This window comes from Rhynchophorus ferrugineus, unplaced genomic scaffold (assembly GCF_030347505.1).
Source record: "Rhynchophorus ferrugineus isolate W39M unplaced genomic scaffold, kcgeb_rfMv2 rfM6, whole genome shotgun sequence".
Classification (NCBI taxonomy): domain Eukaryota; kingdom Metazoa; phylum Arthropoda; class Insecta; order Coleoptera; family Curculionidae; genus Rhynchophorus; species Rhynchophorus ferrugineus.
In genome coordinates this window covers 4140885-4164458 of record NW_027472585.1, presented here as the reverse complement: position 1 = coordinate 4164458, position 23574 = coordinate 4140885, and the positions used below count along the sequence as shown (strand labels likewise).

Sequence of the window (23574 nt, the reverse complement as noted above, 5' to 3'; positions counted from 1 at the left end):
GTGAACAGTAAATTTTTACTTAAATAATGTTCTCTGCTGTTTTGAAATATTTTATTTATGCGATAACAATTACAATTTTCTTTTGTATTTATTATACTTTTAATGTTTATTAGGTCGTTTTTCAATGTATTTTTTAATATTGGGTACTGACAAAACATTTTCTTTTACTCTTTGAAGATTTGGTGATTTACAAAGTAAATCTTTTTTTGCCATAAATTCCATATAATCCAGCAATCCCAAGAATACAAGGTCTGCCCATGTTAACTGAAAAAACATATAAATGTATAAAAATAAATTAAACAGTATATGTTATGGTTACTTACACGACCACCAACTAAATATCCATTGTTAGTTTTTGCTTGAGAATCCAGTTTTTCCAAATAAAAAGGTATAATTTCATTGAATAAAATCTTTCCATATTCCTCTTTAAGTTGTTCATTACTTTCATAATGATATTTGGCTATTTCTAAATTAATTAAGTTATATTATATATATATATATATATATATATATATATATATATATATATATATATTTGAAGTAGACTTACTCTGTCTGAAGTCGTTAACAGTATCTACCATCGCATCTATTTCCAAATCTTCCCAATCATCTTTTCCTACTAACTTTACTTGTTTTGCTAAAAATCTACAAATTGCCATGCTCTGATGAGCAATTTTTCCATTATATTCTAAAGTTGGCATTTGACCCATAGGCATGCCTAGCAACAATAATATTGGTACATATTCAAGTAAAATAACACTTGTTTTGTACTTGTATATTAATCACTCATTTTTATTTAATAGCAAAAAAGAAGTTATATTTTCACTTACTAGGTTTCAAGCTTGGCCAACTTTCCCTCTGAACACGAAAATCTTCAAAATCTAATCCACCATAACTCAGTAGCACCCGAATTGGTTCTCCAAGACCCATAATATCAAAATAAGTAACTTTATATGATGATGCCATTGCTAGAGCTATAAAACCAAGTTAAAAAATATAGCGAAAGTTGCAAAAAAATTGGCTTTAATTACTACATTGTTTTCTTGGAGTTCCATAAATGAACTCTAGAAAAATATTAGGGCCAAAGAATTTATACTAAAACCCTTAATCTCATGAAATTGCTATAAAATAAATATTAAAACAAACTAACATAAGCAGTCTACATATTATTTGTTTGTGTTGCCATATTTTGATTAACAATTTCTAATATATTATATAACATTCATACTGATAAAAATACTCTTATATTTTCAAGTGGGTGAAGAAACAAATTAAATACACGTGTTAAACGTACTTTTATAACCATTATAAAGTTGTCTTATTAAATAAATAAAATATAATTAATAGAGAAGCCTATATATTATAGTCAAAAATTTTTTGAATACATTTTCGTTAATGTTTTAAATATATTTATAAGTGGTATAAATTACATATCCGAAAAAATTTACTTTTCGATATAAAATATGTAGATATTTGATACATTTTTATTATTAGCGCTTACAACATATCTGCAAATAATAACTATATTTCTCACCCTTTTAAATGATCTGCAAATGGGTTTATAGTAATTAATAACTCTAACTGTCAACAGCGACGTTAGTAAATCGACCAAACAAAGAGTCTACAACAATCGCTTACTTTCTGTTTCTAAGTATTTATTTAGTCCAAAATTAATAACAAATAGTCAGTCGCTAAAAAATATCGATAATTATATCTATCGATATTTATATCGTTTTTTATCGAAAATATCGATAATTATATCTATCGATATTTTTATAAATCTACTATATCGATATTTTTGCTCATATTTTATTGACCAATATAACTTTCTATCGATATTTTTTTCAGCTTCTCTCTTTCCATATATTTTTTGAAAATTAAAGATAGGTATTAAACATTATAAAAATGATACTGAATTAGGTTTAGTTGTTTTGGTGCTTACTTTCAAAGGTTTTTAAAAAAATATCGTAATGATTTTAATATATCGATTTATCGTTAAATTTTAAAAAATATCGAAACAATCTGTCGATATTTTTTTATATAAAGATAGATAGGAATACCGATATTTTTTTCGCCGGCGACCACTCTAAAATGAAATGTAATATTTGTATACCTTGTATTTATGTATGATGACACTTAAACCTTAAATATGTTTATTTTATTTTTACATTTTTATTATATTAAGTGCAACCATGGTTGTATTATAATATATATACTTATATTTATATACGAATGTTGCTATTTAAATTTGAAATTATAAATACAGAATATGAAAACTATTTGTTGACAGTTATGCTCGCCGGGCACGAAAATATCGATACTTTATAAATTGATATATCAGAGAATAAAAATATTGGAAAACTGCGAAAAGAAAACTTCTCTTCGTTTTCAATACCCAGCTTTAAAACTATCTACTACTTTTGTAAAAAGATATTGAAAAAAATCGGTCAATAAATATATCGATATCTATATACCGAAATTTATAAATGTTTTTGAGAAAAATGCGATATTATTTGACATCCCTATTTTAGATATTTTGAGGTTAAGCCGAATATCATAGAGTATATATACTACTATATAGCCGGATAACTATAAAGTTAACCAAGCACATGTTTTGTTTTGTCGCACCATTACCATAGAAAGTTATTACTCTAGTTGCACCATAGGAAAGAGTACTATGTTTTAAAGATTACAGCTTTGTCGTAATATAATTGTGCGTGATCGAAGTGAATTTTAACTATGTCATACAGAGGTGGTCGTGGTGGTTTTGGTGGTCGCGGAGGTGGAGGTCGAGGTGGCCGAAATAGTTTTGGCGGCGGAAGAGGCGGTGGAGGTGGCAGAAATTTCGATCAAGGACCTCCAGAACAAGTATGATTTATTTTATTTAACTTTATTTGATGTTTCAGTATTCAAGAATATGCATTTTTTAGGTGGTACCTTTAGGATTTTTTGACTACAGTGTACAAGATGACTTGGTATGCAAAGTAGAAATAGAGGACGTACCATTTTTTAATGCACCCATATATTTAGAAAATAAAGAACAAATTGGAAAAGTAGACGAGATCTTTGGAAATATCCGGGATTATTCGGTTTCAATTCGTTTGGGTGAAAACATAAAGGCAGCTGGCTTTAAAAAAAATCAGAAGGTTTGTTAATTTATTGCAACTAAGTTCCATCATTAATCGAGTTCATTTTAGTTGTTTATAGACCCAGCAAAATTGTTACCTCTTCAGAGGTTTCTTCCAAAACCGCCTGGCTCAGTACAAAAGCGTGGAGGCAGAGGTGGTGGTCGTGGCGGCGGCCGAGGAGGTGATCGGGGGGGGCGCGGAGGAAGAGGCAGTTTTGGTGGCAGAGGTGGTGGTAATGGCGGTGGATGGGGAGGCCGAGGAGGTGGAAGAGGTGGTGGATTTAATAGGAACTCTGGAGGTCGTGGTGGATTTAACAGCAGAGGTGGTGGTGGCGGTGGACGGGGCTTTAAGAAGTGGTAATATTAGTATGTGTAAGAAAGAATGTATGTGTAATAAAAAAAAATAAAGTTTTTATATTTATATTGTAATATCATTTTTAATATCATATATATATATATATATATATATATATATATATATATATATATATATATATATATATATATATGTATATATATATATATATATATATATATATATATATATATATATATATATATATATATATATATATATGTTTTGCACGTATGTAGCGTTGCCGAGTTAACTGTAACAGTCACAGAAGCTCATGAATACAGCAGTGATTTAAACAAACTTTCAGACATTATTATCAAAGTATTCTATAACGTGTAATGGGAAGGAATGTAATAATTAAGGACTATTAACATATTTTAAATTAAGTATGTAGTTGTGAAAATAAATAACAAAGTAAATTAATATAGTTATATTATCGAAAACATTAAAACTCATATATAAATATCAGTGACTAGTTAAAAACCTACAAATGTATAATAAAAATCTTAATCCCAAGTAATTAAAATAAAAATTGTAGAAAAATAATTTTCAGCATTGGGAAAATGTTTAGATCGCCTCACTCTTTTGGCCTTTTGAGGTTTATCTATGAAAATCAAATTGAGATCATTTTTGATAAACAGTTATAATAATTATATTTTACCAGTTTCTTGAACATTAGCATTGGGATAGCAATTCCAACCAATTTCTCCATATGCATCTAAACCTAGAAGAGGTGTTTTTGGAAATATTTCTTCAAATGACTGTAATTCAGTCTCTTGATATTTAGCTGAGCAGCAAATCCTAAAGCCCAAACTGTACTCTTTCATTGTTATATTTCCCTTAAACTTAATCAAGCTTTAAAGTATATTCATTTAATTTGTTAAAACATATTTACCTTTTGAAGCTCTAAATTAAATTCCTCTTTTGATAAGTCATTTCCTTTTATTACACAGGAATAAGCATGAAAATTATCTATCTCGGTTGTTTTGTCTTTTAGAAATAATATACAAACTGTATCTTTTACTGTATAAATCTTTTTTTCTGGGTTGATTTGTTGGAATGTTTTTGTTCCTCTAATAACACCACCACCTAAAGCAACTGAGGTAGGTTCATTTCTAAAAGAGTAGGTGGTTTAATTTGAATTTATAAGTTAAGGATTTGTTTGATGAAAACAAATTGAATGAATATATTGAATACCATACTATTAGAAACTTACTTTGGTACCAAGTATTCCAAAAAAGTGTATAAACTTTCATGAAGCTGGGTCTTACAGAAAAGTAGTAAACACTTTACTTCTTCATTATTTTGTATATATAAATTAGTGGCATCTTCTATATCTTTTTTTTTGCTTGGATTACAATGAAACATAACAGTTCTCACATGAGGAATTTTTGGTATAAAAATTCCATCAAATATTGATCCATGATCCTTTAATATACTTGTGTAATTAGATAGATTTAACAAAGAATAATATTTATATGTTTACAACAAAACAATTTCTATTCACCTGAATATCTTTTGCATTCCTAACATTTCGAAAATATGATACTACTCTGGGAACAGAAAGTAAACAATAATCTACTGACTTTGGAACTAACTCTTCTTCTAAATATTCTGGAACTGAAACAGTAAAACTAATCAAATATTAAACAATTTTCAAATTATTCAATATCATAGATTTATATTTTATTAATTAATGTAGTTAGTATTGTTTTATACATATTTTCATTATAAAATACATACTCGATTTTCGACTTAGTTCCACAATATTGTTATGCAAACATATATATTTATTTAATTTTATTCTGTAACTATCATACAGTATAATTCCAATTTCGACATTACTATAATTTAAGTTGTCACTGTGAGCTATTACATTTCCTTTTCTTCCTTTTGAACCTTTATAGCATGTAAACCAACTTGGTGATGTTCTTTTTTTTAATATTTGTTCAGCTTTTTCCTTCCACACATTACAGACATTTAAGCATGATTTCAAGTCATTATATGGCAAATATTTAAATATTATATCTAAAAGAGGATAAACTGACGATAAAGCATCACCAAAATTAAAGTCCTCAGTAGCCGTTATATTCACTTCGACTTTTTGTGGTTTAATGCTCTTTATACAAAATGTTCCTAAATGATTCGCCTAAAATAAAACATCAATTGATCAAAATGCTGTTGTATTTATATATTAAATATTCATATACCATTTTGATATCGGTTTTTCACAGGTATAACTCATACTCAACGTGTGTTTATTTACATTATATTTACTCTCTGTATTATATCAAGTCAATTTAGTATCATATGTCATGTGCTTACATTAGGGATGTTGAAGAAATATCAAGATATCGAATTTTTCTCAAATGTCACCTGTTTCTTATATGTCATAATATCAGTTCAGTTCAACTACAGATTAAATATTTTTCTGTTTTTATAGTTGCCGATACTTAAATATAAGTGAAAAAAAAATTAATACTCTCAAAAGAGAATTTTATATAATTCAGGCTGTAAACATATTAAAATCATCTTTCTAATATATGTTTTAAGTTTTTTTAAAATTCAAAATTTTCATTATTAATTATTTTTGAAAATGATTAATATGTTGTTATTGGGAGGGTTGTGTTAAAATAAATGTTAATTTAAACTAAGTATCCACGCCGAAATAATTGAGAGATAACAATAAAATATTGCTGTCCTATAACTAGAAAATATCTATATATTTAGATATCTATATGTTTATGAATCCTACTATTAATATTATCATTGTACAATATGTAAAATATTTTATCTTTATATTATTGAAATTGTTTAATTAATTTTTATAAAATGAGAAAACCTTTATGTAATATGTTTATCCATCTATATTGTATCTATTTTAAGAAATTATGTGATATTGTAAATCTTATCTATATATAAGCTTTACATTATCTGACAATCGTAAGTATCTGTACATAGAAATAAATATCTTGGATTTTATCTATATAAAGGCACCTTTTGTATGAAATCCAACATTTCCTAATTGTTTACGTAGTTAATAAGCTGTGTTATCTTTTGGTAAGATATTTGATTTTAAATTATAATTTATGCCGTTAAACTTATATCTAATTGTTTAATTGTGAAAAGTGAAAAATATTATTGACTGTAATTGGTCTTTGCTGTTTTTTTAATTATAACCCCTTATAATACAAAGTCCATCTTAGATTGCTCTTTAATAACATAACTGTATTCTGTTATTACTATCACAATAAAACGTTTTACATAATCCTAACAATTTTATGAAAACATGAACTATTTATAAATATTGTATTTTGTTTAGGAAATCCGAGTATACTTATAGATATTGCTATCGATTTTATTTTACAATTTAACGTCATTACAGCTGTATCGAGTGTATCTGGTCTAGAGATATCCGCTTTTGAAATTAATTATTAAAGTAATATTTATAGATACTTATATACGAATTTTAAGATAAATATTGATAAATAGATAATAAATAACAATTAAAAAGATAAATGATGTATTCAGTACCCAGATAAAATATATTTTAACACCTAGATTTTTTTTTGTCGGTAGTGAACATTTGGCGTTAGCAGAGTGTAATTTCTGTCCAGGTTATTTAAATGTATTTACTGATAGAATTATATTATAAAAGAGGATTTATTTATCAGTTTTTTTAGTGAATTATTGAATTTCGTTTTAAGAATGGAACGATTTCCGGTGAAGTAAAATTGATTTAATAATGAATTATTATATTCTGTTCAAATGTGAATTTATGTTTAATTAATTTAATTAATCAATGGTCATTATTTATATAAAATAATAACTACTGTGTGTTCAAAGTGTAACAAAACACCCTATTTTCTCTTCTTAGTTTTCTAATTTTTTCGGTTATAATAATGCCCCAACATTTTTAAATATAATGATATTATTGAAAATATATTTATTTTAATAAAACTTATGTTCATTGTATTTGTATCATACAATTAAAAATTATTTTCCATGATCTCTGGTCGACTATGTTTTATTTCAATACTTCCAATTAATTTTAAGTTGATCTTCAGTTACTAGTTAACATCATTTACTTCATACTGATATTTTTATCAATTTTGCACACTTAACTCTCAGTTAAAGGTTTTATAAAACAATAGCAGTATTTAATTGTATATTTTTGTACGTTATTCTCAATGACTTGAAACAATTTTATACCGCGTCACATTTTTAGTCATATTATTAAAGGCAATTAGAACGTCTGAGTGCTTAAAGCCTTTATCAAATGAAATCGTCACGATTGATAAGTAATAAGAATTGTGTTAATTATATTTATATTTCATATCAATCAATACAATGTAATTAAATTAATATAATTACTGATTATAGCTCTCGTTACCACTTAAATCGTTATCCGGTTTCAGATGTTAGATATTGTTGCAAAATTTATTATTTTTTTTTAACGGAAAATATAATGTAACATTTTAACTATATATAAAGAATAAAATACAATTTTGTGTCTGTGTTTGCTTATTATTTCTTTATTTTTATTTCTTAGTTAATATTTGCTTTTTTGGTCGTTAAATATTGTTATTCATTTGTAGTAGTTTATAGTAAATCTAATTACAACCCCTGGTCTTATCTTATCTTATATACAGAAAAAGGACATAACCTTTAAATTCCCTGTGAATGCCACAATTTGCACGTACAATAGTTCTATAGTTCTAAAGTTCTTGCATTATAAACACTCTAAGTAATACCTACAAGGATGTATACGAGGGTCACTCTTTATATTTCGGGAATAGGAAAAAAACAAATAGTTAAGATGGCAATATATTTTTATTGTTTTTCAAAGTACTCGCCACGATGATCGATACACTTTTGCATACGCTTAAATCAATTTTCAAAGCATTTATTCCATTCTGAATGAGGTATCTTCAAAACATGATTTTTGAACGCTTCAATAGCTTCTTCTGGCGATGAAAATCATTGACCACGCAATGTATTCTTCATGGATGGGAACAAAAAGAAGTCATTGGGTGCCAAATCAGGACTATACGGCGGATGACCCATCAATTCGATGTTTTGAGTGCTCAAATAGTCTCTTGTTTCAACCGATGTGTGAGAGCTTGCATTGTCATGATGAAGAACAATCCGGCGTCTGTTGTTTGTTTTCCTTATTTTATCGAAGACCTCTGGGAAACAAATGGTTGTGTACCAATCAGTTCAGAATCAAATCAGAATTTACTGTTCTACGATCCTCTAGAGGCAGTGTTGCAATATGGCCAGTTTTCCCGAAGAAACAGGCCACCATTTTCTTTGAAGAAACGTGAACAATTTTTGTTGGATTTGGTTAATCTTGGAAGACCCATACAGTCGACTGCTGCTGTTACTGCATCACGTCATCATCGTCACATGTCACGATTTTATAAACGTCTTTAGGAGCACCGCGATTGAATTTCTTAAACATTTCTTTGCACCAATCGAGACGAGCCTTTTTTTGAGTGATTGTCAAGTTGTATGGGATCCAACGCGAATATAGTTTTTGCACAGCTAAGTGTTCATGTAAAATCGCATACATGCTGGTGGAACTAATGCTTAGGGATGCCTCAATCTCACGATAGGTGACATGACGATCTTGCTTAATCATTTCACACACAGTATCGATGTTTTCTGGCACATCAGCCGATTTTGTATGACCTTCACGAAACTCGTTGGACAACGAAGTACGACCCTGTTTGAGTTCACTGAATCAGCGATACGCGGTGTTTTTGATGGAGCTTAATCGCCAACAGTCAAATTAAGTTGATTAATGCGCTCTTGTTGTGATAATCCAAGTCGAAAATCGTAAAAAATCATCGCACGAAAATGTTTACAACTCAGATACATTTTTTGCCGAGACAAAACTATCAACTAAATATAAAATAAACAAATAGCATACGTGCGACAAAATGTTCTGACTACGTATATCGTCAAAAATGTTAAACTTTACGATGGAACCGTCAGATGGATTCACATGATAACAGTGTTGCCAATTCCCGAAATATAAATAGTGACCCTCGTATAATATCCATGAAATACCACTACATAAAAATCGCACTTAGAACGCTACATCAATCATTGGTGGTGTCGAAAAGAGTTAAATACAAATATAATAAAACAACCCTAACCTATAGCCTTTCCAATAAAACTGCCAATGCAGTTCATCAATTTTTAATATAAATATAAATTTTTATAACGCAACGTTGCCACACCAAATTTAAATTTTCGTTTATTTTTATTCCGACAACAAAATACTAATGTAAATAAAATAATGAAACAAAAATAACTTTACCAAATATAATTCATTTTAACGTGCAATAAATTTAAACTATAATTAAGTAAACAGCTATAATGGTTTGTAGGTTAGAGTTGTTTTATGATATTTACATTGACATATGACAACGGTTTCGACCAGTACCAACATAAATCGAATTTTATAGACCAATTTGGTTTCGCATTATACTTTACGCTGTCTCTTTATAACTAGAGCTGCTAGTTTAAAAAGGATTTTACGTTCTTATAAACTGAATTTGGCAATACGTTCGACGGTGTTGATGATGTGCATTGGCTGTTTTATTGGAAGGACTATACTAAACTATATATTTGTGTAATTAACTGTAGTTTGGTGACATATTTTTTTACATTATTTTATTTATATTAAAATGTTGTTATATGCCAAAGACAAGATAAATGAAAACTCTGAGTTCATGTGGCAACATTGCGACGTTTTAATGTGAGTTCACCTTTATTTTGTGCAGACTATAAGTACATAAAAGTTATAAAGATCAAGTCTGCATTTTATTTGTATAAAAACTGCATTAGTAACAGCTATGAAACAAAAACATTTATATTTATAGCAATATAGTGCTCAGACATATGCGATTGAACTGAATTATAATAATTATTTTTTTGATATATAAATATTTTATTATTTTGATGTATTCAAATAGAGATTATTTATATATATATTTATATATATATATATATATATATATATATATTTATATATATATATATATATATATATATTATGCATTAGCAATGTATAGTTGATTAGGAGAACGAGATTACAGATGATATATAAGCACGATAAATTTCTAAAACAGGTATCGTTTTTAGATGACAATATAAATTTATTATTGATGAGATTCCTTTATAAAAGTCAACAGCTAGCGACGGAATAACATCGATTCTATCCGATCTACTACAAGCTAAATTGCCCGTTCCTTAGTAGTAAGTAAATCTCCACTCCTTGTAACGTTTATTTTATAGTTGTTTGTTTTCTTGTTTGTTATGATGGCGTTGAATTAGGCCAAGGGAATGAGACGAATTAAACCAACTGGATTTCATTCGAATGGTACTTAACTTCCGTAATCTTGATAATAGGAGGCGCATTCGTTAATTTGTAAATATCTTCATTCATTTATTATCTATCTATATTCGGTTTATCTGTGTGGTCGTTAAGTATTTCTGTCTATTTTTACGAAACATAAGTGGGTCAACGTAATACACTATATATAATACAGGGTTTCGGAACATATTTCCGTTGTTTGTTGTTTAATAGTTTTACTTAATTCTATAGACGTAAATAATAATAATCACCGATATGTATTGTTATGTTTGAATTAAACCGGTTGCTGCCGTAAGTTTCTGGAAACAAAGCGGAGATGAATAAACTGGTTTTCTAGTTGCAAGAGTGAATTTATTTCGATATAAGATAGTATTTATTTTTTATTCGGTACAATTTTGTTCGTAATACCCTTTATTTCAAATATTATGCAGTTTAGGTAGTCTCATCACTGTAGCGTTTTTTCGAATGGTGTGTATTAGCGATGTCGAAAAAGTATCGATATATCGATATTTTTCGAAACGAATATCGATATTTTTGGGCGATATTTTTTTGACCGATATATAGATAACCAATATTTTTCGTAATTATAAAAAATAAATTAGTAATTTTTGGTACTTAATTGTAATGGTTTATTAAAAATATCGATATACGTTGCAAAAAAATATTGGTATTTATTTATCTCCGAAATATCGATATTTTTTTCTCGGTGGCCAACCTTTACTTTACTCTAATTTCTTTACCTCTAATTTCCTTACCGTTGTTTGATGAGGATCAAATGCAGATGCCAGATATGGTTAAATTCATTGGTTTTAGCGCTTCTTTGACATATTTTTTTGATAATGAACTGGATTTTTTCGTTTAAATTGTTCAAAAGGGTACAGCGATACATTTGGAGGTAATCTACAAACATTCTGAGATTCCTTTTACATCTTTACACATTGACTGCCAACCAAGAGATAACTTGTAGATTGCGTTCTTTTCTAGGACGACCATTACGAGTTATCTCGTCCCGTGTTTACTTGCACTTTTGTGCTAATATCGAGAGATGGCTTCTGAGAAAACGTTATCAATGATGACAATGAACAACTGAGTTTCGAAACGTTGTCCAGGTGATTTTCAATAAAGTGGCTGAAATGGTCGTACTTCGTATTTCGCTTGCTTCATCTTGAAGTCTGTTGCTGATATTATTCACAGTTGGTCAGATCTTTGGTTCTTGCCTCAATATCTGAAAATGTTGATATCATTGCTTGGACAGGCCAATTGAAAAGTGGTAAACCACATTTTTTGGCAAAATAATTTTTTTTTATTCAACATAATTCCTTTCAAGGATGATTCACTGATTATAGCGACCCTTAAACTATTCGATACCATTTTTGTAGTACGATTTGTCCTTTGTTTCAAAATGGGCCTCAGTGTCGGCGATCACCTCTTCCTTCGACTAAAATTTTTTCGTGAATGATATGATGAATGTTCAGTTGATATCTTTAGAGTGTTTGCTATTTCATTCAATTTCATTTTACGGTAATTCAAAATCATTTTGCGGATTTTTTAATGTTTTCATCGATAACGACCTCTTTTGTCCATTCCACCACGTCTAAATTTAGCATACCAAACCTTGATGGTTGATTTTCCTGGGGCAGCGTCCGGAAACTCGGCATCAAGTCAAGTTTTTGCTTCAACTGTATTTTTTCCCTTCAAAAACAATATTTTATTATCACGCGAAATTCCTTTTTATCCATTTTTTCGCAATAACAAAAGTTGCTTCACTCAAAATGCCATAATTCACAAACAAATGATCCGACAGCTGTCAAATTTATACACGCACCCAGTAGTCTATGTGTCAGGTCGGAGACTTTTCAATTGGTCTGAATCAGACGACTGCAGCGAAATACTACGCGCATGCAAGCGGTTCCATTCAACGTAATTGTCATTATTCCCCTTTCTAACTTATTCATCGTTGAAGCATTCTGCTTTTTGATCCACGTTATTGAAAAGGTTTCCAAAAATTAGCTTAAGAGTGATAAAATCACATAACAGTGTCTACAGCTCGGGCTGTCCCTTAGTGTCCGATAACCTTTTCAAAATCAGAATTTTTGGACATCGATAGGCACAAACGGAAAGAATGTATAGACGTTTTCAACGAAACCGAAGAAATTTAATGATTTTGTACAGCAGTCCGCAGCGTACTTAGCAACTAAATATAATGAATGTGCAAGGCAGGCAATGTATTCTGCGTATTTATTTATTTCCTCAATTCATGCTTGTAAAGCGAGGTGTTTCCCACTCAAAATCACAACTCTTACTTAAGAAATCTAGTAAACTTTGAACGAGTTGTATCACATGTTATTTTTGACTGACCGAAAAGTAATCACCGACATTCCCGGTATGTTATGCGACTGAACCTTTATGTATTTAAAATTATCTTTATGGTATAAATTATAGTATCTATAAAGAGATAATGTTTATTATATTATATGAAGTGTAACTATTAGTTAGTTATTGTTTTAAAATATCTTTTATTTCTCTCTTTGTGCATATATATTTTTACTCTTTAAAATTAAGGGATTAACATAGATGAATTTCTTTAATGTCGCGTCTCGGCGAAAACTTGTTTACCACAAATTATATTTTAATTTTTCAGATTGAAAACATGGCAGAGGTTTTTCATGCTATTGCTAGTGGTGATTCTCAAGATGAAACAGGCGATACTGGGAACGCTAACATAGCCAAAGGTACTGCTATGTGCGTTCTTTTCGCCTGTTCTTTTACACTCGGCTGTCTACCGATTAAACTTACTAGGTGGCTCATGAAGAATAGCGATGACAAAGATGCGGAAGTCGAGAACAACAAATACGTAAAAATGATGTTAGGTAATGATAGAGTTATTAACATATTAGTAAACATTTAAATCTAAAGTGGCAGAGATTTCGATATCCTTTGATTTGAAATTCCTTTATTATTTAATTTAGGAATTGTTATTACTCTTAGTGGGTCTATAATCTGCCTGGTATAAAATATTATCTTTATTTTAATTATTTTAATTATTAAAATAGTTTATACTATTCCAGATGTTATTCTAAACTCTGAAATCTCTCTGAATTCGAAACTCTATAATCAGATTGAATGGTGTTAAACGTTTTAGTCTTCAAGTGTTTTACTATTAGGTCGCATATATAGCTGAATAGCCAGCACATTGGGATGCACTAACACGTTTTCGTAGTACTTAACACAAACATTTTGAATTACAATTGTTATGGGTTCTAGAGGGATATTGCATTGTATGGAGCATCGAGAATGACGCAACACTTTATTTTAGACTTGTTAGTAGTACCCCATTGTTGGATTCCATATAACCAAACAGGCTTAAGTATTAATTCGTAGGGCATTCTTATGGGGGAAGGGGGTAAATCTAGGGAATCTTCAAAGGCACGTACAATGCCTTCGGTCTCGACCGGCGGTTCGGTTGGCATTCCCAAATTCAGAAATCAATCCAAAAAAGTTCGGGGATAGCAAACCTGCTATCTTCTCTGATATGCCCTTCTAACAGACTTCCCATCTCCATCAAATGCTTATTTTACAAGATGTTAATTCGGTCCATACTCCTCTACGGATCTAATGTCTACTTCAAGTTTGTTACACCCAACCAGGTCAGACGGCTTCAAGTTTTCCAAAATAAGCTCCTCAGGAGAATATTAAACGCTCCATGGTTTGTCAGAATTAATCAAATTCACAGGGAAACTGACACTTCTGAAATCAAGCACTTCAGATCTCAATCATTCCACAAACAACAACTCAGCTCAAGTTCTTCTGAAAACGCGCTTGTTCGCGAGCTAGTCGACATGCTGGGAGCTTAGCACCGCGTCACCTCCAAGCTTCCCCCCTTTTCCAGGCTGAAACGACCTCATCCGTCGCTACAGTCATAACTTTTGCCCCCATACAACAGTGTCCAGTTGTGTGTTAACTCAGGTTCGCGAATCAATAGAATCGCCGGGCCCTCGTGCCCAATAATGGCTGCCCGATCAGCGGGTGCCATATCCCCAAATTTAATGTAGTAGCAGTAGTGATCCACAGGGGCCAACTGTGAGGCGGTTTCGGTTTAGTGTATTGGTAAGCCCAGAGGCAGTCCCACATAACCCGGTCCAACTTGTCACTCCAGGGCAAGTCTCCGCGACCAGGTATGCGTCATGCATTCCACCGCTTAGTTTTTAGGTCAGAACAAAAAAAAAACAATGCCTTCGCATACTTTTTTATTTATAATAATCAGATATTTGTGTATAATGTTGTTCCTGAATAGATGTGATGAAAAATCGGAAGTATTTCAGTGTAAAAGCCATTCAGTTTGCTTTTTAAACACTAATCTTATCATATCAGAAGAAATATTTCAGGCAACTGTTTCTATGGTGTAACGATTAGAACTTTAAGTTAACACGCGAAGGTCGTGGGTTCGCTTCCCAAAGGCGGCAGCATTGTCTTTGTTCCATTTTGACCCCGGTGCTTGAAGCGTAGTAATAATAACATAATAACATTTTGTGACATGCGCAAAATTAAATTACGAACAAAAAACTAATTTATTGCTCGGTACCGACCTCAAAATGATCAGTGGGTAGTAGTAGTTAAAATAATAGGGTAAATAGATAAATAGATTTAGGTAGGTATTAAGCTAAATTGTGTGTATATAGTAGAATATAAAATACGTGTAGTAGATAGGTTAAATAAGGTTCTTGTTTATTTTTATTTAGTTATTACAACGATTATTATGTACATAGTTTATTTTAAAACGTTTTTTATTGTTTTAAAGTTATAATTTTTTATTTTTTAGTGCGTTCTTTATTATTTTTTGAAGTCGGTTCAATTTTTTTGTTAAAAATATTTTATATAGTTTTAGTCCAAGTTGTTTTCGTTTAGCAAGTATTTGTTCGTTTCTTTTCTCTCATTTTGAAATATGTTTCTTTCAGCGAAGTTTTGCATCAATATTCAATTCGACATATACTTGTATACATAATCGAAATGTCTTTTATAAAAAATACGACAGTTTAGTCATTTCAATGCCGAATACGTTTTCTCCTCTCTTCCTCTTTTTTTCGAGTCCTTACTATTTTGTTTTAGGTTTTGGTGGAGGAGTCCTTCTTTGTACAACTTTTCTTCATCTATTACCTGAAGTAGCTGAAAGTTTTGAAGATCTAGATTTAACGCCAAACTTTGAAATGCACTACGCTGAACTCCTTATGTGTACTGGCTTTTTTATAATGTACTTCGTAGAGGAATGTGTCCACCTTTATTTACACAGGTACGTTTTTATCATATCATATTTATCATTTGATTATATTATTAATTTTTACGGATTTATAATGATATAGACTTAAATTTCGTATGTCCATATATGTTTCAATATTGGCTTGTCTAAAGCCATGCCTTGTGTTGCCATGTAAAAGCCATTTATGTACCGATAATTGTGATTTTCGTCTATCTCAACGTTTTCGTACATTTTTATCTTTAATTTTTAGAAGAGAAACTGCTGCCGACTCGCCAGTGGCCAGGACTTTATCGGTACGACGTGGAGATACCCCCAGACACTCGTCTATCAGAAACTCCGTACTTAAAGAAGTTGTGGCGAAGGATAGTCAAAGACACAGCCATGCCGAACAGCGCGGTCATTCTCACACACATGTTGGAGGGATAGAAGCCGACTCCACGGTAAAAGCCATCCGAGGACTTCTGGTAGTTTTGGCCTTGTCGGTTCACGAACTGTTCGAAGGTCTGTCTGTCGGATTGGAAGCTAGCGCGCGCAACGTATGGTACATGTTTGTTGCTGTATCCGCCCACAAACTGGTGATCGCCTTTTGTATTGGCGTCGAACTAGTTACCACAAACATGAGGACCTTACTGATTATTATTTACGTCTTTACCTTCGCCGTCGTAAGCCCCATGGGTATTGGGATTGGAATGGCAATCAGCAACCTGGAACACAACACGGCGGATAAAGTATCGGTATTCCTGCAAGGTCTGGCATCCGGCACTCTGCTCTACGTGGTATTCTTTGAAATCCTACAGAACGACAGGAAAAGTGGCTTACGACAATACTTTTCCATCGTGCTGGGATTTATCTGTATGTTCGGCATAACCATATTAGACAAGTAGGAATATTAATGGATATTTAACTGATTTAATACATACTGCCTTTAATTTTAAACTCTGCGATAACGGCGAATATGATTAAAACTCAAAATATTTTAACAATGTATATTTGTATATTAAACTATATCTTAACTGCATCAGTTACTATGTAATATACGTATCGGTTTCTAAAACATTTTTTATTTACAACCAGTTAAACCCAGCCACTTATTAATTGTTTCCATGTATTTTGATCAGTGACATCTATAAGTGAGAGTGCGAAATATAAATGTAAAAAATGTTTCAACAACTTAAAGTAATTGTTAAATTTGATGGCTTAGAGATTTCTCTAGTCCATTAAATCTATGAAATTATTGATTGCTTTCATGTAACAACTTAAAGTAATTGTTAAATTTGATGGTTTAGAGATTTCTCTAGTCCATTAAATCTATGAAATTATTGATTGCTTTCATGTATTTTGATCAGCGATATCTATAGGTGAAAATGCGAAATATCAATGTAAACAAAATTCAACATTTTTTAGTCCACAAGTAGTTGAACCTAGCCACTCATGGTGATATTCCAATTGCTGGTTCCGGTTTTAACGCTTTAAAAGTGTCGATTAAGTGTTTCCATGTAATTATGATCCACGACACTTATAGATGAAAATGGGAAGTAGCGCTTTTTCAATTAGTACTATTGTGTTATTCAGTGTATACAGATGCTAATGAAGAAACGTTCAAAATTGCATTTTTTATTGTTTGGTTAGACGAAATCTGCTGTAGAAGCTTATGAAACACTTTTAGAAACTTATATCACTTAATATTTTTTAATGTAAAGAAGGTCCAAAAGTGTTCAAAGAAAATTAGTTGCAATACTTTTGGGACGAAAACTCAAATTATTAAAGAATTTTTAGACAACGTAGCAGTTGATGAAGCAACTGCTTTCAGAAGCTTACACGCGTTGGGAAAGAACCAAAAGGAGATGAATAGCTCTCAGACGAATTGCCTGAAAATACCATTTCGAACGATTTCGACAAAGCGGTTATATTGATTACCAGTCAAAAAAGTAAACGTCTCTATGATGTGTGGTGGCTAATGATGAAAGGTAGTTTTATTAATAGAGTATAAGGAAAATTCATTGGTACAAGAGTTGGGGGGGGGTTCGTATTACCTGAAAGACTCTTGGGAGGATGGTGGCACGTCTCTACCGAATGATGACCAGCTACTGAATTAATCAAAATACTCTTTAATAATATCTGAGATCACCGTCTTCGGTCGGGTTCATTTGGTGCGATCAGCAAGGTCTAATATATTAATGACACCCTAGCGGGGTTGAAACTGTAAACCGAATGAAACAATTGCTAGTAATAAATTCAAATTTCAAACACTGGTCAGAGAAATTATTCAAAATATTCTCCATTGTTAAGTCAAACTTTCCTTATCTTTTTTCCCTATCACATCCTTAACAAAAATTGATATACAACAATATCTTACCACTCGTCAATTAACTATTTCAATAACTTTTGATTCAACAATTTTGCATAAAGTTAATATTTTATGAGCACGTTTTCGAGATGCAAACTGTCGTTAGTTGGAAACAAGTTTAATGCGTTCTAGTATCAACAAGACGCAGCTGTACTAGATATTTTTAAATATGATAAATACTTTTTGCATTAATTTTAATAAAACAAAAGAAGGAAGGACGTAATTTGTCATAACGTGGGAGTCTGACTCCTAGATGCCGTTTAAGATAAAACTTGATGAATTATTTTGCTTATGTAAATGTCTATTTCCACTACGATATTATTTTATATTTCAGTGTAATTCGCGTTCTTGTAATCTCGCTAAAACAATCTCGCTAAAAGGCGTTTATTTAGTTGCATATGTGAGAAATAGTTGTAATATTTTTATTACATTGATTTACGATAGCGAAATTATCTTTACTATGGTCCTTTAGTTGCTATCCTTTTCTCCCTGTCTCTTTAGCTCTTCTAAGTTCCATTTCTTTTCATTGATGATCAGTTTCCTATCTACAATTAGCGCTTATTTTAACTTATCTTAGTAGCTAACTTCCAGACAATTGTCTCTAGTAATTTCCCATCCTTCTTATCATAATATTCCCACTCCTTGCCATGTTTGTTTTTCATCTCCTGTGTCTCTACTCTACATGTTATTCTAGTGGCTATTCTCTATCCTAATAATTGTAGAATTTGCTTTATACGTATGCTTTTATACATTATATATAATTGATATAATATATCCAACAATATTTTCCAGTTCTGAATTTATTCATTTCTTGGAACTCTTGCAAATATGTTTTTGTGTAAATAAGTTAATATTATAACTGTGAACAAAGTTTGGAATTGTAAGAGTTAAAAAAGAATCAAACCTCATTATTCCTGTACTTAATATTTATTGTCGAAGAACTTTTTGATTACGAAGGCATGTATGAACTGCAGTGGAAAGACCACGCCTTCTTGGAACTGGTTCATTCGTACTTTTACTTGACATGGTAATAAGTATAAGAGGGGTGGCCTATATATTAATGATATTTAATTCTGTTATCTAAACTGACAGAATCTAATCATGGAGAAGCATACTACGCTCACAAGGATGTGAATTTGCAGCGTTGCCACTTATTGCAAATTATACATACATTTGAAGAATATAATATAAATAGATGCACTTTTCTTGAATCTATAAATTAACATAATCTATCCGATTCGACACTAGTTGACATTTTTTGGTACATAAAAATATAATATAAGGAACACTTTATAAATATCTTTCATTTTAAAATAGTTTTGACAGAAAGAAAGAGAAAATAAAACAATATGTAACTATTTACTAATATATAAACATTTTGGTAACAAACCGAAGTTATTGTTGTAATTCGTATATTATCGAATTTACAAATTAACCTAAGATCTCCCTTGAAATTGGAGTGAAAGTTCAAAATAATTAAGTTTAGTGTTTATTATTTTAAGATAATATATTATATCTAAATTATTTAACTTTTTATGAATATATTTAATTTTAAAAGGAAAAAGAGAAAATAAAACAATAAGTAAGGTAGCAAATATATTTTATTTATCAATATATAAAAACGCAAGCATCTGTTGATAATTTGTAAATTGGCAATGTCGCAAAATCAGGCGGAAACTACCTACCTATACTAAGTTTACCGAATGCCGGCTATGATTCTCCAAAAATAAGTACTATTTCTAAAGTGAAAGACAAATTAAAATTAAATCAAGGATTTTTACAGATTAATCAGAATGGATAAGTGAAGATCAAACATGAAACATGCGAAACACATGAAATACGTTTTGGTGACGTAAAAAAGTGACATTGACATTAGTAGCAGTAGAAATTCTTTTACTTATTTGGATGTTTAAAAAACCCGTATTCTAAAAAATCCCAACAAAAAAAAATGTCCTTATAAAAAATCGACAATGAAAATTAATTTTCACGGTTTGTCACAACAGGAAGTAATTGTCGCTATTAGCATAATTGCGGTAAGTAAAAAATGATGTTTATCCCCCAAGTTCTATCTCATTTACATACAAAGAAAACAATCAAAAACTATCTGTCTATTATCATACTTGATCATACTAGACGTTACTATTAATGTTAACTGTTTATTAAATATTTATTTCCGTTATACAATATAAATAGTTTTATCTATAATTTTTAATGTTGAATATATACAAACGTGAAAATTGTAAAAATTAAATAAATAATCACATAAATAAAATCTGGTTGATTAAAAATTAATTTAATAGTAAATTAATAAATAAAATTAATAACAAAAACAAGGGGGGGGCTACTAGTATTAATATAACAGGAATAGAAGTATAAATACAATATATACAATTTAAAAATGGACACAAATACAAGACTACAAACACAAGCATAACGAAATAGAGGCTCTATCCAAACAACACACATTAGCACCCATGCCGAAGTGGTAATAGTTATTTGGTCAGTGATACTTAACTTAACATGGACTAGATTCTATAGAGAAAATCGATTTCTCGTAGGAATCCGAGGAGTCTGCCTGTATTTTCTCCTGTTAAGGCATTTTTGCAGCGCATACATAGCTCTAATCTGGGTGAGCCGTGGACAGTCGTTCAGTAAGCGGTAGACTGAAATAAAGGTATGGTGGCAAAACTCACAGTAAGCAGGCGGGTTCAAAGTCATCAAGTGACCATGCGAGAAACCACAGTCACCCAATTTCAGTCGGTTCAGAGCTAGGGAATGGTGACGAAGGGAAGGAACGCGAAGAGATGAGAAAAAATTAGCTTTAACTTCAAGAGTCTGTTGTGATTGGCTTCCTGGGCCCAACGACGTTGTACCTCGTTCTTGGTGAAACAAGAAACGAACGGGATAAGGTCAGTATGGATACAAATATTTGTGATGGAGAGGGGGAGGGGAGGTTTTCGATTTAGCCTCACTATCCGCGCGCTCATATCCCTGTACACCAACGTGAGAAGGGTAATACAGTAAACTTGTCCTGAAGCCCTTCAAATAGAGAGTACGGATGATGATAGAGAGTGCGGGGATGGTTGAACTTCTGTTGTTGCTTACTGCTTCCCATAGTTGAATGCCGTATGTCCAGATTAGCTTCATGATGATTCCCCTTGCCATGATCTTGCTATCATTCTTTTAGTGGGCGTAGCGATTTGTTAAAGAATATACATTACGGAGTTTGCTGACGAGTTGTTCACGCTTGCTCTAGATGTGCTTCTGTCTGTCATGTTAACCTGGGGACCAAGTAAAGGTCCAATTTTGCAATTTCCTCTTGTGGAATGTTTTCGTTATAATTTCACCGAAGGACAGGTTTCTCTTTTCAGTGTGTAAGTAACATGGGTTGACTTGGTTTGGTTTACCTTTAATCCCTGCTGGTTGAACTTTTCTTTATTATATTCGGATGGAATTGAAGTTGGAGTGAAGCAATTTTTGGGACAGAACGCACTAGGAGGACGATGGTGTCATCAGCGAAAGTCGCAGTCATTGTGTCCTCATTACTTTGAAGGTCCGCAGTGTAAATCAGGTACGACATCGGTCCTAGTATGCAGCCCTGTAAAATACCCGAGCGTATTTGTTATGCAAAGTAAAATATTCATTACATCTGAGCTTATGTGGTAATATATATGTAGAATTACTATCTTGACAAATATAAATCCTGTATATGAGGCTTCAATGTAACTACAAAAAGTTGCAATTTGTTTTTGGCAGATTTTTGATCAATTTTAACAATACGGACGTGGATTTTTTTTTTTTTGTTCTGGCCTAAAAACCAGGCGGTGGAATGCATGACGCATACCTGGTCGCGGAGACTTGCCCTGGAGTGACAAGTTGGACCGGGTTATGTGGGACTGCCTCTGGGCTTACCAATACACTAAACCGAAACCGCCTCACAATTGACCCCTGTGGATCACTACTGCTACTGCATTAAATTTGGGGATATGGCACCCGCTGATCGGGCAGCCGTTATTGGGCACGAGAGCCCGGCGATTCTATTGATTCGCGAACCTGAGTTAACACACAACTGGGTACTGTTGTATGGGGGCAAAAGTTATGACTGTAGCGACGGATGAGGTCGTTTCAGCCTGGAAAGGGGGAGAGCTTAGCGGTGACGCGGTGCTAAGCTCCCAGCATGTCGACCAGCTCGCGAACAAGCGCGTTTTCAGAAGAACTTGAGCTGAGTTGTTGTTTGTGGAATGATTGAGATATGAAGTGCTTGATTTCTGGAGTGTCAGTTTCCCTATGGATTTGATTATTTCTGACAAACCATGGAGCGTTTAATATTCTCCTGAGGAGCTTATTTTGGAAAACTTGAAGCCGTTTGACCTGGTTGGGTGTAACAAACTTGAAGTAGACATTAGATCCGTAGAGGAGTACGGACCGAATTAACATCTTGTAAAATAAGCATTTGATGGAGATGGGAAGCCTGCTAGAAGGGCAGATCAGAGGAGATAGCAGGTTTGCTATCCCCGAACCTTTTTGGATTGCTTTCTGGATTTGGGAATGCCAACCGAACCGCCGGTCGAAGTGAAGACCTAGGTACGTGACGTTATCCAGCCATGGAATTATTGCGGTGTCGATCTTAAGTTGCGAGACGCGCAGTCCGTAACGCTTCTTGTGGAAAATGATGGCCTGGGTTTTCAGGGGGTTGATTTGCAACCTCCAGTGCTTCGAACCTGGCGGCCGTGAAGAAAGCAGTGTCGTCAGCGTAAAAGGCGACGTCAATATGCTCTTTTCTCGGCATATCTGAAATAAAGAGATTAAATAAGGCTGGGGCCAGCGGGGAACCTTGAGGTACGCCAGCATCGATTTGTTTACGACTGGAAAGTGACGCCCTGATCTTGACCTGGAAAGATCTGTCCGAGAGATAGGACTTGATGAGAGCGGTTAGGTCTTCTGGGAGGCCTAACCGCACGCACTTTGCGAACAATCCGTCGTGCCAGACCTTGTCGAAGGCTTTGGTTAGGTCCAGAAGAACTGCTCCAAGCTTTTTACGTTGGTCAAGAGCATGATGGATGTGTGCAGCCAGACGGGAAGCTTGATGGACGGATGAGTGGTG

General features: G+C 32.1%; 4 protein-coding genes across 10 annotated transcripts; 2 read left to right on the top strand and 2 right to left on the bottom strand.

Moving 5' to 3' along the window:
* Nucleotides 1-37: 37 nt before the first annotated feature.
* On the bottom strand, nucleotides 38-1722 carry LOC143198898 (glutathione S-transferase). 3 transcript variants are annotated; one of them, XM_076408518.1, is made up of 5 exons: nucleotides 1639-1722; nucleotides 831-974; nucleotides 551-718; nucleotides 324-466; nucleotides 38-264 (listed from the first exon to the last, which is right to left on the bottom strand). In XM_076408518.1, exons 2-5 carry the CDS (start codon nucleotides 964-966, stop codon nucleotides 100-102), a joined length of 612 nt encoding a protein of 203 aa, XP_076264633.1. In that variant the 5' UTR covers nucleotides 967-974; nucleotides 1639-1722; the 3' UTR covers nucleotides 38-99. The 3 variants fall into 3 exon arrangements, with proteins under 3 accessions (XP_076264633.1, XP_076264631.1, XP_076264632.1); XM_076408516.1 differs by having other exon boundaries at nucleotides 1535-1686; XM_076408517.1 differs by lacking the exon at nucleotides 1639-1722 and adding an exon at nucleotides 1151-1227.
* An 861-nt stretch (nucleotides 1723-2583) lies between these two features.
* Gar1 (Gar1 ribonucleoprotein) lies at nucleotides 2584-3548 on the top strand. The gene is made up of 3 exons (XM_076408515.1): nucleotides 2584-2868; nucleotides 2931-3146; nucleotides 3198-3548. The coding sequence occupies exons 1-3, from the start codon at nucleotides 2740-2742 to the stop codon at nucleotides 3486-3488; spliced, it is 636 nt and encodes a 211-aa protein (XP_076264630.1). The 5' UTR covers nucleotides 2584-2739; the 3' UTR covers nucleotides 3489-3548.
* A 349-nt stretch (nucleotides 3549-3897) lies between these two features.
* On the bottom strand, nucleotides 3898-5866 carry LOC143198876 (F-box only protein 22). Its single transcript, XM_076408481.1, has 7 exons — nucleotides 5693-5866; nucleotides 5226-5631; nucleotides 4990-5102; nucleotides 4699-4910; nucleotides 4378-4597; nucleotides 4144-4327; nucleotides 3898-4086 (listed from the first exon to the last, which is right to left on the bottom strand). Exons 1-7 carry the CDS (start codon nucleotides 5693-5695, stop codon nucleotides 3989-3991), a joined length of 1236 nt encoding a protein of 411 aa, XP_076264596.1. The 5' UTR covers nucleotides 5696-5866; the 3' UTR covers nucleotides 3898-3988.
* A 580-nt stretch (nucleotides 5867-6446) lies between these two features.
* On the top strand, nucleotides 6447-17177 carry LOC143198888 (zinc transporter ZIP3). 5 transcript variants are annotated; one of them, XM_076408496.1, is made up of 5 exons: nucleotides 6525-6542; nucleotides 10638-10751; nucleotides 13511-13739; nucleotides 15976-16156; nucleotides 16374-17177. In XM_076408496.1, exons 3-5 carry the CDS (start codon nucleotides 13520-13522, stop codon nucleotides 17005-17007), a joined length of 1035 nt encoding a protein of 344 aa, XP_076264611.1. In that variant the 5' UTR covers nucleotides 6525-6542; nucleotides 10638-10751; nucleotides 13511-13519; the 3' UTR covers nucleotides 17008-17177. The 5 variants fall into 5 exon arrangements, with proteins under 5 accessions (XP_076264614.1, XP_076264611.1, XP_076264612.1 ...); XM_076408497.1 differs by lacking the exon at nucleotides 6525-6542 and adding an exon at nucleotides 7082-7099; XM_076408499.1 differs by lacking the exon at nucleotides 10638-10751 and having other exon boundaries at nucleotides 6447-6542.
* Nucleotides 17178-23574: the final 6397 nt, after the last annotated feature.

Excerpts from the sequence above, each read along its gene's own strand:
- LOC143198898 (XM_076408518.1), bottom strand. The coding sequence starts at position 966 with ATGGCATCATCATATAAAGTTACTTATTTTGATATTATGGGTCTTGGA. Across the intron at positions 467-550 it reads TGTTAACGACTTCAGACAGA|AAATAGCCAAATATCATTAT; the intron begins GTAAGTCTACTT and ends TAATTAATTTAG. Across the intron at positions 265-323 it reads GATATTTAGTTGGTGGTCGT|TTAACATGGGCAGACCTTGT; the intron begins GTAAGTAACCAT and ends ATGTTTTTTCAG.
- Gar1 (XM_076408515.1), top strand. The coding sequence starts at position 2,740 with ATGTCATACAGAGGTGGTCGTGGTGGTTTTGGTGGTCGCGGAGGTGGA. Across the intron at positions 2,869-2,930 it reads ATCAAGGACCTCCAGAACAA|GTGGTACCTTTAGGATTTTT; the intron begins GTATGATTTATT and ends TGCATTTTTTAG. Across the intron at positions 3,147-3,197 it reads GCTTTAAAAAAAATCAGAAG|TTGTTTATAGACCCAGCAAA; the intron begins GTTTGTTAATTT and ends AGTTCATTTTAG.
- LOC143198876 (XM_076408481.1), bottom strand. Across the intron at positions 4,911-4,989 it reads GGAATGCAAAAGATATTCAG|GATCATGGATCAATATTTGA; the intron begins GTGAATAGAAAT and ends AGTATATTAAAG. Across the intron at positions 4,087-4,143 it reads TGCTAATGTTCAAGAAACTG|ATAAACCTCAAAAGGCCAAA; the intron begins GTAAAATATAAT and ends TGATTTTCATAG.
- LOC143198888 (XM_076408495.1), top strand. Across the intron at positions 13,740-15,975 it reads ATACGTAAAAATGATGTTAG|GTTTTGGTGGAGGAGTCCTT; the intron begins GTAATGATAGAG and ends ATTTTGTTTTAG. Across the intron at positions 16,157-16,373 it reads GTCCACCTTTATTTACACAG|AAGAGAAACTGCTGCCGACT; the intron begins GTACGTTTTTAT and ends TTTAATTTTTAG.